This window comes from Falco cherrug, chromosome Z (genome assembly GCF_023634085.1).
Source record: "Falco cherrug isolate bFalChe1 chromosome Z, bFalChe1.pri, whole genome shotgun sequence".
Taxonomy (NCBI): domain Eukaryota; kingdom Metazoa; phylum Chordata; class Aves; order Falconiformes; family Falconidae; genus Falco; species Falco cherrug.
Window position 1 is genome coordinate 54,229,431 of NC_073720.1, and position 14,494 is coordinate 54,243,924.

The 14,494-nt window shown below is 37.2% G+C and overlaps 1 protein-coding gene across 4 annotated transcripts in view; it reads right to left on the reverse strand.

Annotated features, from left to right (window-relative positions):
* The window catches only part of LOC102045936 (hook microtubule tethering protein 3), a 94,189-nt gene that overhangs the window by 12,581 nt on the left and 67,114 nt on the right, over nt 1–14,494 (reverse strand). For all 4 annotated transcript variants that reach the window (XM_055698861.1, XM_055698859.1, XM_055698860.1 and 1 more), the window contains exons 16-21: nt 12,487–12,574; nt 6,892–6,926; nt 6,021–6,103; nt 3,966–4,066; nt 1,180–1,284; nt 989–1,060 (exon numbers count right to left, since the gene is read on the reverse strand). In XM_055698861.1, coding sequence (XP_055554836.1) covers nt 989–1,060; nt 1,180–1,284; nt 3,966–4,066; nt 6,021–6,103; nt 6,892–6,926; nt 12,487–12,574 — 484 coding nt within the window. The remainder of the gene's footprint in view (nt 1–988; nt 1,061–1,179; nt 1,285–3,965; nt 4,067–6,020; nt 6,104–6,891; nt 6,927–12,486; nt 12,575–14,494) is intronic.

Sequence of the window (14,494 nt, forward strand, 5' to 3'; positions counted from 1 at the left end):
AGACACAAAGCTACCAATGCTCATCTTAGTGTTCATGACAGGCTGTTGAATCACAGCTCTTAGCTCAGGCTTGTCTTCTGCTTGTCTGTGGGACTAACTTACAAAATTGGTCAAGGACACTAGTCATTTGAAAATGCCTTCAACATTTAAAGGATTCAGACACCCTGCTTAAGTACGATTTTTGGCTTACTATTCATGGACATAACAAGAACAAGAACAGCAAGAAGAAAACTTTTCCAAGGGAAGACAGATAAGAGGAATCTGAACTCCATGATGAAGCAGAATGAAACATGACTGTTACACAGGTCAGCAATTCTTTCTATCTGAAGAGCAGTTTAAATGCAGCCACACTGTCAAAGGGAAGTCTTGAATGCATTTAAAGTGAAAAATCTTTTGGCATAGAGGCCCAGCAAAAGCTGTACAGCTGTCACAGATCACTTCCTTATGGTTTGAAAAGTTTAAGTGAGGGTCTTGCCCCTGTGCTTACCCTTTACATGGGGCTAAATTTGTTCTCACATTAAAGGGTTTTTGTCTCAAGAGCACTTCCTGCAGCAAGCAAGCTGTACTGCTTTTCTTGTGCCCCTTCCTTAGAAACAACTGGAAGACTGGAAAGTGCAGAGTCAAAGAAGAAAGTAATCTGAGCACTGTAAATTAGTATAACTGAAGGGCTGGAATTACAAAACAGCAATCTGAGATACCCTCCCCTCTAGAAAGTGCCATTTCTCATTTTAGAATTTAAAAATAACAAACATGTTCTTTTTCCTTTACCCCAAGGTTATCATAGGAACTTATTCTTACATAGTGGTAACTTAAAATTATTTAAAACCATTTGTTTCTGTGTCTGTGTGTTGGAAAATGTTTTTTAGACAAAAAAACCCACAAAAAGTGTAAATGAATGAATACTGTTATCAACAACCCAGAATATTAATAGTTTCTTTCCTGTTTTGTTTGGTGGGTTTTTGTAATGAAATGTGCGGGAGATTCTTACCATATTGTACCAGGCACTAACAATAAATTTCTCCTCCATTTCTCTTTGACTTTTTGTTTTTTCATATTCTTTCTACAAAACAAATATGAAAAAAGCATACTTTTAAAACCAAAGTATAACAACAGTATTAGTCTATACCTAAAAAACAAATGAGGAAATATGCATCTACTAGGAAACATGAGGATTACTACCTCCAATGAATGAAACATTCTGTCTCGCTCCTGCAACTGATTTTTCAGAGCCTGAATCTCAGGAGCTGCACCCTGGTTCTGCTTAGGATCCAAGGTGCGGATGACCTGTAAGAGAAAATAAGTTTTTTTTTTAATTAAATCCTGCAAAAGCAATCTAATTGAAGGGAAAGACAAAGGAATTCCAAAGTATGAAAAGTAAAAAATGACACTCCAAAATGTGAAACAGAGGGATGTGCAGTTTTAAGAAGCTGACTCCTGTAAAACAACTTTGGCTGCCAGCTCTGCCTCTGAACATGAGCCATGATATGTTAAGAGCTTCTGAACTGGGCCCCTCTTTTACAGGGCTGTGAAACAAATCTACCGATAGGGGAAAGTGGCACAGTGTCCCGATGCACATACACAGTTCCTACTCCTCGATGCACTATCTTGGGGCCGCAGTGGTAGAAACATCTTCCCTCTTCATAGCTGAGGTTTACCCACCTGTCAATTCCTCCTGCTAGAGGAAGGACTGCTTTGGAAAAGCAGCCTTATGGACCTTTGGAAGGTCCTTCATGAGTGATGCCATGGTTCACCTACATGGGATATTGTTTCTAGATGGTTCTGTTAAGCCAAGAGGCATTCTGTGGCACATGCACAACCATTATATTACTAGTAAGATGAAGGGACACCTGGTTGTGTTTGTAACATGGCATATTAGAGGTAGCATGAGTGCTAGCAAACACAGAGCTAAATCAGTAACAAACCCAGCAAAATGCTTTGATTCCTAAGCCTTTAATAGAAAATAGCTTACAACTTTTTAAAAACCTCTGGATATACAGAAGGAGACTTAACACGTTTTGTCTTTCTACTCATTTCAGAATTGTGTCCAGACACCAAAATAAAAAACTGTTTTAAATTTTAGTAATTTTTACTGAATGGTACTTATGAAGGAAGATTCATGAAAGTGCACTATATGTTACAAAAATACACATTAGAGCTGGATACAGTTTCTATAATGGAAAGCTATAATGATTGTACTTGTCTTCACACACACACACACAAAAAAATTCAACAAAACCCCCAACCCCCCCCCCCCCCAAACCTGAAAGTTGGTAAGATCACAAAAAGCTAACCTAACTAAAATAATTAATGCTACAGTTGTATGAAATATATATGGAATATATAACACAGTACATACAAACAAACAAATCTTATTGAAAAGGGAAATTGTGACACAGTCTTTCACTGGAATACTTTGAGACAGTCAGCAACGTAAGATGAAAAAAAACCCCAAACCATATTTGTTTACATTTCCTGAAGACTTTTGAAACATCTCACATGTCACTGAGGAAACTACACAGTAACAAAAGAAGGAAGCATAAGGTTTTGACAAATTAGGAATCTACTTGCAATTCCAATTTAATGACACGCAGCCATAGCAAAGATCTTGATACTACCGTGATCAGATGAACAAAGACACCGGTATGCTTTTAAGAAACTCAAGTAAAATATCAAAACAGAGTAAGAGAAGAAATGGGACTATGATTAAGACAACAATACTGCCATTGTAAAGCCAGTAGTATACGCATACCCTCAATATTATACTTAAATATGAGCCACCTTCTCAACAGAGGCATATATGAAACAGTAAAGGCAAAGAGAATGCTGAACATGATCAAAGAAATCTAACTGCTTTCAAAGGTGGTTCAGCTAAAAAGATCACTTTACCTGGAAAAAGCATCAATAAAAGAATCTACATTAAAACAGTTTCTAAAACAGTTAGCTAAAACAGAACATGAATAGAAATCAGGGGCGAAAGATGAACAAAGAAAGCAAATAAAATTTGAAGTGGCTCTGCATTGTGCTTAGATTGGCAAACATATTTGTTCAGATTTCCTGAAGACAGACCCCTGCCTGTAAATCGGAGTCTATCAAAAAGAATAAGCAATTATGTGAGCAATTTTGACCTGATGAAATCTGAAGTAGCTAGAAGCTGTATTTATAAAAAAAGTGTATCAAATTATCTGCTCCAGGTAAGACAAACATTACTGACTGAGCAACACAAGAAGCCTACAACATCCAGAAACACAAACAGATCCAGTCACTTGTGAAGAATCCCAAACTTCCTTTTCCCTCCCTGCCAAACTGGTAAAACCAGAGCCTGTCAGTCCAACTGTGCACTTGGTTTTACTAAGCTCTATCTGTGTGTACAAAGAGACTCTTCATGACAACTGTGCCAGAAGTTCCCACAAGTCCCAAACACCAATTAAAGAGTACCTTGCTCGCAGATGGGGTCGCTCTCCAATTCTAAAATACAGCACAGCTATTTTGGTTATTTCTATACCATCAGTCCACCACCATCAGTATGGACACCATTTTAGCTGATGTACTACACATTTTTGTCACTCAGAGACAGAAGTCCAGAATAATTTCCACAAAGAAATAAGTTATCTCAGCATTAGAAAGGGTTTAACAACCTCTCCCTGTCATCAGCTGACATGAAAGTGTGCTTAACAAGGTTTGTCTGGGTGACTCTCAAAAATCTGTAGCACTGGGTACACGTGTACAGAGGCATCAGAAGGGCTTATGGACAGGCAGCAAAAGGGGACAGTCATGAACACAAAAACAGGGTAAAATTTGCAGAATTAATCTCTATGAGGTACCGTAATGGTTAAGATACAAAGACCTCATTTGGCCTCTTACTTACTACTATGTATACAGATAACTCCTTTATTTTCATTCCAGCAGAGTAGACATGTGGTGCAGTCTGTCAGAAAGGAATCATTAATATGGAACACCATACTCACACTTTTGGCCTTTTCCAAATACTTTTTGTATCGCTCTTCCATTTGCTTCATTTCTTCCTCCTTTTTCCGTAAAGCTTCTTGCAGTTCTTCAATTTTGAGTGCTTTTTGTCAGAAGATGCACACATTGGAAAGTAACATTATTATGTTTATTTTCATGTTTTTCAACAGACATTTAAGACACAGAGAGAATTTATTTCAGTTAAGAAAAGCTAACATAAGGAACCTGATGTAGCAGATATCATAGTTTTAATTACTGAAGCGTTCAGAAACACATAAAAATGTGTAATCCTATATATTCTCATGAGATAGCTAGTTAGTATACAAATTTTGCTTTGTTTAAAATTATGAAAAATAAAAGAGAAATGGAATCCTGAATCAATTCCATTAATGACCTTACTAATAAATTACAGATTCCATAATATTTTGGTGTTGTAGCTAAACACGAGTTTTCCCATTTTATCTAAGAGGACTAATTCTTAACAGGCACAACCCTTGCTTAAATCTGCGAAAATCTTAACACTGAACACAATTTATCAGACTTGTGACATCAATATACTAAATTTAATTCCCACACACACATTTTAAGCAGCAATGCCGGCCAGTAGGACAATTTCATTGCACAGCCTTTTTCTGTGTTGATGTAAGAATATGGCAAGCCACTATTGCTTATGTATCTTCTATATGTCTTCTCAGATCTCAGGGAGGGGGGGAGGGGATCAATTACATCCTCCTGAATCAAATAGCATATAACACTGACATCTGGTTCCCAGGCAACCCTCAGTCCATCTGTTTTGCAGCCTCATTTTGAAATGTTCTTTCATGTTTTTCCCTACTGTTTTCTCTCTAAGCACCCAGAAAACACTAGGCTGGTAACAGGGCCAAGTAAGATTTTCATTGACTGATAAGAAAACCAATAGCAGATGGTCTCCAAGATGACAAGAATCCATTTTTCAAAATGTGCCATGGTTCTTGTGCAACGCCCAAGCATTCTGGTCATATCCAGGATAGCTAAAAGAATCTGAAAAAATAATTCACACACACTTCCTAGCCATGGAAAGAAAGGAAGAATGTACAACTACTTTTATTTTACCAAGACTTAAGTTCAGACCTAGATTTTTTAAAAGCAACTTGTAATTTCAGTAAACCAACAACAGAAGCCTCAATATGCCCTAATGTTTAGAAGCTATCAAGTCAGGAAACTGCTATTACACTCACACTGAAGCTTATCGAGTATGATAGGATTATGTATTTATTAGGTACTCATGAAATTCCTGGTCCTCATTTCCAACTGCTCTAATGTTTCCTAAGACATGGAATTTGTAACATATTCTGCAGTTCTAGCTGAACAAAAATGAAAGTTCTTTTTGGATACAGAAAGTATGTAATAAATACTGAACTTATATTTCTATCTTCCTTGATCTCTATGAATAATATCGCTTTAGCACAAACCAGAAAAGCTGCCATTGGTTGCAATCTTTTGTCTTGTTCTATAGTAAGTAGGCTTGGAAAAAAAACCAATCTACCTCCTTCAATACTTCTCAGGAAACAAGCAGCATTAACGTGCTAAAAACCAAGTGGATGCTGGGTTCTGGATACCATCTGAGCAATATGGCACATATTCTATATTCCCCCTGACCAGTATCTCAGAATCTTCTCAAATTACAATACAGTTCTGAAAACACACTGAAGGAATACATATTAGGAGTAAAAATAACCTGGTGATGGCAGCAAGAATCTCCTAAATTAGGGATTTAGGAGGCATGACAGTTCTGAACAGCTGAGGTTCAATGACAGGTATGACAACAACTTGGTATTTCTACAGCCACTGTAATTTTCTTTCTATGGTGATCTCTAAGATGTGATTCCCTGCATTTCAAGCGTTAGAAGCACCTCTTTGGTCATCATAGCTTCCAGCACAATTAACAACATACATATGACTGCCATTTAAAATGTACATTTTGTCTATCTTGCACCTCCTTTAGGTATTGTCATTAAAGACCTTGCACATGAAATAATTAAAAAAAAAAAAAAAATGGGACTGCACAGGTAACTCACAACTGTTATTGCATCTTGGTTCCAAATCTTCAATAATAGCTCGTTTCTTCTGTAGCTCATTGTTAGCTTCATGGAGCTTCTCACTGTTACAAACCATAAAATCACATATTGTTTTCCCAGTATTATTACTGTGCTTGAATAAACATTAAGCAGCACAAAAAATCCTAAGATATGTTTCTGAGAGTATGACTGATTTCTGCTGTGGGGCACGAGGCCAGATGACAATCTCACTGTGGAAATATTTCTTAAATAAGCTGAAAAACATTACAGTGTATGGAGAACTGTAACAACAGCTTCATTCTCAGCAATTACAAACCTAATTTAGAACTTACAGTTAACTGTACAATGCATGCCTAAAATGAACAATTGTAATTGAGATTACATTGAGAAAGAACGGTTAAACCCAAAGAGACTACTTTATTTTTTGCAAGCCAGCCAAAAAGCTAACAGCTCTTTGCATTGCAGGGAAGTAAAAGTGGTGCAGAAATAGCAGAGCAAAATGATAACACTTCCTAAAATATTACCTTCTTTGCCATAATGTATACTAAAAATAAACACATTAGTTTTGTTTATATTAGCATGCTTTCCTCAGAACAGAATTACTTCTGCTACTTCAGTAAAGATTTACACAATGTTAAGCAAAGTTTTCCAACCAGCACAAAATGATGGTTCCCTTGTCATTTTTTACTGCTTTCACAAAGGTCTTCTATGAGATGAGAACAGTATCTGAACAGCAGATTCCCAAGCACTTCTGTGTTATCTGATTTCTCTAGTTGCATATTTTCCAGAAGCATGATTAATGACTGTTTCTTAACATATGGAAAACATATAATTTCAAACGGCACAGAAAATAGGCAAACAAAATACTTACAGATGTTCTTCAAGTTTCTTTTTCAGAAGAATTGACTAAAATAGAAAGTTAAATGTTTTATTTTATTATATTGCGGAGGTTTAACAATTTCAAAATTATTTTAAACCACGTAATTTTGACATTCTAACCAAAATCCAACTTTTTACTTCACTCAGTTTTAGATCACAACTGTAAACCCATCCTTTGTGATAGCAAACCTTCTTTCCACAGCTGTGTGACTTCCCTGAAATTAGAGCACTTTGTAACTTTAAAATTATTTTCCCAGGAACTAGGACAATAAAAACAAGATCTTTAAATGACAAAATTCAATGGCAGTTGTTTTAATGTCTTCTGTACTTCTGTGACTGGACTCAATAAATTAACCTGAAATCGGAAAGTGCAGCAAAATTTTCTAGAAGAGCTCTCCTACCAATATTGTAATGCAATTTGCACGAAGACATGTAGCAAATTAATTGAAGTAAACTCCTGTCCCCACAGAAACTAGAGGGAGTAAAGTGTTTCTGACTGGAGTGTAGCAGAAATTCTACTCTTTTTCTCTTTCTCATCTTTATTGATTACAGACACACAAAAATTATCATACAACTTACAGTGTTCCACTTTCTGGTTAAATCACATTTAGATAAGCTCTTTGAATAAAAGTTTCAAAGTAAATTTTATTTTAATTTTAAACTCACTTAATACTCGGTGAGTACGCCTTTCAAAAAATTAACCAAATAAATGTCTATAAACAAAGTATTGTTAAGTAAATAGAAAGCCATACTCACAATAGCCTTGCGCAGAAGCCCATGCCAAGAAACAAAGATAACATTAGTATAAAGCAAAACAGCAGCCAAAAGAAGAAATTATTTAGAAAGTCATGAACAGAAAAAGTTAAAAGCTACGAATTTTTTTCACACATGTGCCTTTTTCTCCTTTGTTCTTATCAGCATTTTCATCCTGTAACATTTTCTAAAAGATAATACTAAAAACAAAAATAAGAAAATAGTAAAGAAGCACATTTGTCAATTATTCTGCTTAAAATTTCAAAGAAGAGCAACTGCTATTTTTGGAAAGTAATTTTAAAGCGAAAACCATACAATTAAAAAACAGGAGAAAATACGTAGTCTACTGGGCTACAACAAAAATTAAGAGATGGATGTGTTTTTGTGGAGTAATGCTGAATTGTGTTATTGCCACACTGCACACAGGACAAATGTAGAACATTCAGATGAGAAACTGCCTTTTTCATTTGTATTTACCCAGCACCAATCACATTGGAGGTCCAGCATATGGCTGACGACTAGACCATCATCAAAATATATGATAAAATCATTAACAAAATTATTTCATTGTTTTTTCTCTAATGGTCTTTCAACAAAGGTTTAGACACCTGGCCATTTACTGTGTGCACCCAAAAAAGCTTTTAGCTTTGTTACAATGTAAATACTTCCAAAATATTGTTTTTTTATCACAATCCTGGGTCATGCTTTTTCATGATTTCAAAGTTGGATTTACTTACTGCACTATAAGAAAGGAGCAGATCACATAAAAACAAGCTACCGTGACTCTACTGACTTCAGAGTCAGAAACTCATAGCAGCTAAGGATCTACAAGTTTTGACCATTTGGTTTTTTTTCTTTTCCAGTCCTCTGAACAAATGCAGCAACACTCTGTTTTCTGTAACAATAAATGTCTGTATGCATCTTTCTTGGTCACAAGGCATTTGAACTGCCACCATCACTTATGTCTGATCATTTAGGGGACTGTGATTGATTTGGATAAAAAAGGGAGAAGTTGGCAGCAGTGCCCATTTTCCTAAGGGAAGAAAATAAAAACTGAACTCAGCTTTTCTTTTGTGACCCTTGCATTGCACTTGGGTTTAGCTTGGAACAGACACAACTAGCTGTCAGCATTGATTTTACTGGTATATTTTCATATATATTACTTGCATAATACCAGTATTGTTGTGGGAGTAACCCCTCTCCCATCTAGACAGATCTTAGGTTCTCACAAGCAAGAAACTAACAATGATAAAAAGCACACACATTAAAAGAAGCAGGACTGAGTTTACCCTGTGTAATTTATGCAAGACACAAGATTAGAAAAAAAAAAAAAGTACAATGTGTGATTATAGCCACCCAAAGATCCTGTATATGCTTGTAGAAGGCAGATTAATTACTCTAAAAAAGGACCAAAATGAATTTATTTTTTCTTAGGTCTCCATCAGCTTCAAAGCCACATTTCCAAATCCTCTGCTCCTAAGAAGCAATTACTGTAATTGTTGTTCTTTCATAGCAAAACCAGTCTCTTAAAAAAATCACAATTAAAAAAAAGCTTTATCTAATTTTGATTTAGTTTTACATTTAACTTCATCCAAATGTTTTATCTGTTCATAATACAAGAACATTTCTCTAACAAAACTGTAAAAATTGGCAATTGTACACTTGCTATTTTGCTTTTTCCTCCCACTACCTAAAAGTTCCACTTAAAAAACACCAGAAAAAATACTTATTATGGTGTGCTTTTAGAAAACAGGTATTCTTCCTAGTATTTAATTGCCATCTTTCACATTAAAAAAAAACAAAAACAAAAACAAAAAAACCCAAAACAAAAAAACCACACACACCCCAAAAAAAAACAAACCCACAAACAGATATAAAGTCTTTTTCCTGGAAATTTCTTTCATGCTTAAACAAGCCAAAGGAACAGGTCTGTCTTCTTTTTGAAGACCAAGTCTGGTTTTGTTCTTCATGTTAAGGTCAAAAGCACAGGTGACTAGGCTCTGGCTTGAGGTTAAGCTAACTTAGCCAGGTGAGGGAAACTATAGCACAACTTGGGAAAATTGCTTGATGAGACTGGAAACACTGTGAGATGACAACAAAAGTTATAAACAGCACCATGAGGGATGGTCAGATTTCACAGATGTTAAAAGAAACCACAGAATCATAAACAGTTTGAGTTGGACAGGATGTTTAGAAGTCATCTAGTCCAACTCCCTGCAACAAGCAGGAGCATCTTCCAACTAGACAGGTTGCTCAGAGCCCCGTCCAACCTGACCTTGAATGTCTCCAGAGATGGGGCATCTACCACCTCTATGGGCAACCTGTTCCAGTGTCTCACCAGATGAGCGAAGTGGCTGAACTTCATGGGTAACCAAACCGGTAAAAGTGTTTTAGGGAACTTGTAGGGAGGTGCCACTTCTGAAGGGCCTTATAACTGTATCAGTAACAGCATATAATACCAAGATTGTGTATGTAACAGTATGAAAAACACTGGATATGGTATGGATCTAGCAAGACTAGGTCCAGTGGGGTAGAAGTAACTAAAGGCAGGTTGATTATATAGGAAGGGATTCGAGAAGAGAAAGGGAGAACAAGGATGACAAAAGACTGATAATAAGGCATGCAAATGACATAGCTGAAGCTGTTCAGGGTACCTGTTGAGCAGCCCTGTACATGACCACTGCATTCTGGAGGACAGTCAGAAAAATAAAATATGCTATTCTGACCACACCAGGCATGTCTGAGCTGATTCAGTAGTCTGGAAGACCGGGGTAAGGAGGCCCTTCCCTGGCTAGCAAGGCAACAGCCAGCATGGACTAATCATGCATCCCAACAGGATGTATTGGTGCCCATTACAGGCCTCAAGGCATTGGTATCTTCCTAACATGAGCCTTCCAATGCACTTCCATACAAAATCCAAACTGATTGCCTGTGTGGACCTCCGTAAGCAGTACGTACCATTGCAATGCTACTTGCCTAGATTAGCATAGTACTTTTACTACTTTTTGGGCAAAACTAAAAATTACTTCAGCTTTGAAAACAAACAAAACTAAAACAAGCCAACCAACCAACCCCAAGCCTTCATCATACATTTCTGGACCGAATAGAAATGGGATCTTCAGCCTTCTGGGTTGAGCATATTTACGGTGTAAGTATATAAAAACACCAATTTTAGTGAATTGTTGCAGAAAAGAAAGTAGTGAAAAACAGAGGAAACATGCTGAAAATGATGCATCAATGAACTGTATGCCATGTCTCTCCTTATCCTTTTTCTCATGCTTCCAAAGAATCTCTTTCTGTAAGGTTATCTCAAGGATAACTCAGGTGGTCCCAGCATAACTTCCATCTACTTGAGCAGCCAGGTTTAACTTTGAGGTTTGCTCTGCTTTGTGTGGGAGATTGGATGAGGTGTCCACACCTTCAGAGGTTCTTGCAGCCTCAGTATTTCACGGAGTCTACACTCTCTTTTGCTTCATTAAGAGTAAATGAAATCCTACATACCACACTCAGCAAAACAGGCCATAGGATTAGTGCCTATAAATCACTACTGGCATGGTCAGACCTACACAGATGCCAGGAATGCAGCAACTGCATCATGAACTTGAATGCAGCAACTGCATCATGAACTTGAATGCAGCAACTGCATCATGAACATGTCCTAAATTAATGTCCAAACCAGAACCTCAAAAAGAGACACAATTAACATTTCAGTAAACAAAGCTAAATTCAGTTAAGATCTGGTTCATTTACAATATCTATTATCTGAGAAAATTTTTTCATATTCTTGTTCACCCTGAAAAATCTGATTTTGGCCAATAATCAAGACAACAAAGTTTATCTCAGCAACATATAATAGTATGGGTGTATTTTAAAATGCATTCTAAGTTATTTAGGGAAAATGATCCTATTTGAACTCAACTAGGTGTTTTACTTTCATACAGTCTGTTCTGAAAACCAAAAGGATAAGCTAAATGAAACACATTCAAATGAAGATAAGCAGCTACTAAGAACTTTCACTGTTTTATATAAATTAGTTAAAACAAAACCACAAAAACAGAAAGCAACACATGACAACTTGTTGCTGATTAGCAACACAATACATTGAAATTGTGAGCATAACACTGTGCATGTACAGTACAGCAAATTGCTGCTTTCAAGGAAGTTCTAGAGCTTCCGCTGTCAAATACAGGAGATGGCAAACACACCTTTTGAGTGGAAGACTGGAAGTTGTTTTCCACACCTAACTGCCACAATGTGTATTCTTATATAAAAAATAAACTTAACTCCACATACAGAAACAGAAAAATGCTGAATTATCTTGAGGGACTAATTATTTGACTTTTTTTTCCATTTTGGCCTGCCAGGCTTATTGCATTATGACATACACCTACATCCACAATTACAGAGCTTCCACTGTCAGGAAAGCCTTAACTTTCATTGAGAAAACTAAACTAAACCAAAAATAACTTCAGGTACTTTATTAAGACATGGAGATTTAAGATTTCCCTAGTTCCCTGCAAAACTCTATATTCTAATTAAGTAATTTTAACACTAAGTTTACTGTTGGAACAGACAATTAATCAAATTAAATATATTTGACACCTTCTCTACATAGGATGATTTTATTTTCTACACAGGATGATTGCATTTTCTACACAAATTATATCCTATTTAGAGATGCACAACTTAGTGATGAGACCATAGGGGTAAATATGGAAAACTATCACAAATCTCCATTCACATATTTCTTTTACATGTTTTTTTTTTACAAAAAGGTTAAAGTTTCAAAAATGGTAACTACTAGAATGGAAGTTTGATGTACATTTCTACTTACATCTTCAGCTTTTGAACCTTGATCCTGCAAAGATTTTTGTAGTTCTTCAACCTGGGACTGCACTTCTAGAAGTCTCTGATTTACCAATCTAGGAAAGAGATATTTTTTTTTTCTTCTTTTTTTTCCCCCCAGAAAAAAACCCAAACAACTGCAAAAGTAAGCCCAAGATTTTAGTGTCCATTGTTTTCAGGTCATCAACACAAGAGATGCAATAAATACAAAATTAGTTCACAGAAAATTTACAACAGTAGTCAGAGCACACAGTAGGTCCAGAGATTATAGTCTGTCATCATCCAGGACATTCTGATACTCTTCCAAGAGAACCTAAATGCATATATATAGATGTATATAGAAATGATTTCTATATACATGAGAAAGAGGGTTTCTAACAGTCATTTTTACTGTGTGAGAGCTACTAGCTTACTGCTGTTACAGTGTCACAGAATCCTATAAACTTGTAGAGTGGAAGAGATCTCCATAGGTTGTCTAAATCCAAACTCCTCCTTAAAGGAGGTGCACTTACAGCAGATTGCTGGGAACCACATCCAATCCAGATTTGGACACCTTTAAGGATGGAGGTCTGACAGTCTCTTTGGGCCTCTCTTCTAAAGCTCAGACCCATACTCCATACTGAGTCTGTTGCCTCTTGTCCTTCCACTGTCAATCTCTGAGAAGAGTCCGGCTCTTGTCTTCTTGACACCTTCCCATCAGATAGATGCAGATCACAGTATTAACTCTCCTATGCCTTCTGTGGCCTTGACAAACCCAGTTCTCAGTCTTACCCCACATATCACATGTTCCAGCGTCCCTCACCTTAGCAGTATTCTGCTGCACTCTTGCACATCCATGTCTTTCTTGTACTAGGGAATCCAAAATTATATTCTATGTCCAGATGTACGGTGAAGGATCCTTTTCCCAGACTGACTGCCTGCACCGTAGTAAGGACAGCCCAGATCATTGTCAGCTGCAAGGTCTGCTGCTGACACATCCTCCTTTGTTGTCCACTGGGACCCCAGGGCTTTTGCAGCAGAGCTGCTCCCCAAACTATGGGTCCCAGCCAGGACAGAGCTCCCATCAGCTCATTCCTCTGGATGGCTGAGCTCCTCTGAATAGCAGCTCTCCCTTTCAGCATATCAGTCACTCCTCCCAATGTCGTACCATCCTCAAACTTGCTAAGAGCATAGTCCCTCCCATCAGTCAAGTTGTTAATAAAGGTGATGTACAGCATTGGTCCTGGTATTGATGCCTGAGGAACTGGTCACCAGTTGGATTTTGTAACACTGATAATAATGCTTTAGGCCCAGCTGTCCAATCAATTTTCAACTCGCATTACTATCCGCTTATTCAGCCTATATCTAACCATTCTGAACATAAGGATACTAGGAGAGACTGTGCCAAAGGCTTTGCTAAAGCTAAGTACTGTCCACTGTTTCACCCTTCTTCACATAAACAGTCATCTCATTGTCAAGACAGCTAAATTAGGTATAATTTCCCCTGTATAAATTCATGTTGGCCTTTCCTGATTACTTTCTTGTCCTTCATAGGGCTGGAAAGAGATTCCAGACAGACTTGCTTTGTGAAATCCCCAGAAAACGAGCTGTGGCTGACCAGTCTCTGTAGTTCTGCAGACTCTCTTGCCCTTCTTGAAGGTGAGTGCAGTATTTACCTTTTCCCAGAGTTCAGGAACCTTCCCCAGTCAAAGGGGAGGATCAGAGAAGATTAGATAGAGAGCAGATTCAAAGTTCAGACGTAGAGTAGTCTCACAGTATCAGTCAGTTACCTTAGCATGCTCAGATGCATGCTGGTCCCCATGGACATGCTGACTGGCTTAATCTTGCAGGGTCAGTCAGAGCAGGTTGCCCAGGAATATGTCCTGTTGGGTTTTAAATATCTCCAAGGATAGAGACAACCTCTCTGAACAACCTATTCCAGTGTTTAGCAACCCTCCCAGTAAAAAAAAAAAAAAAAGCAGCATGTTCTTATGTTTAGATGAAATTTAATGTATTTT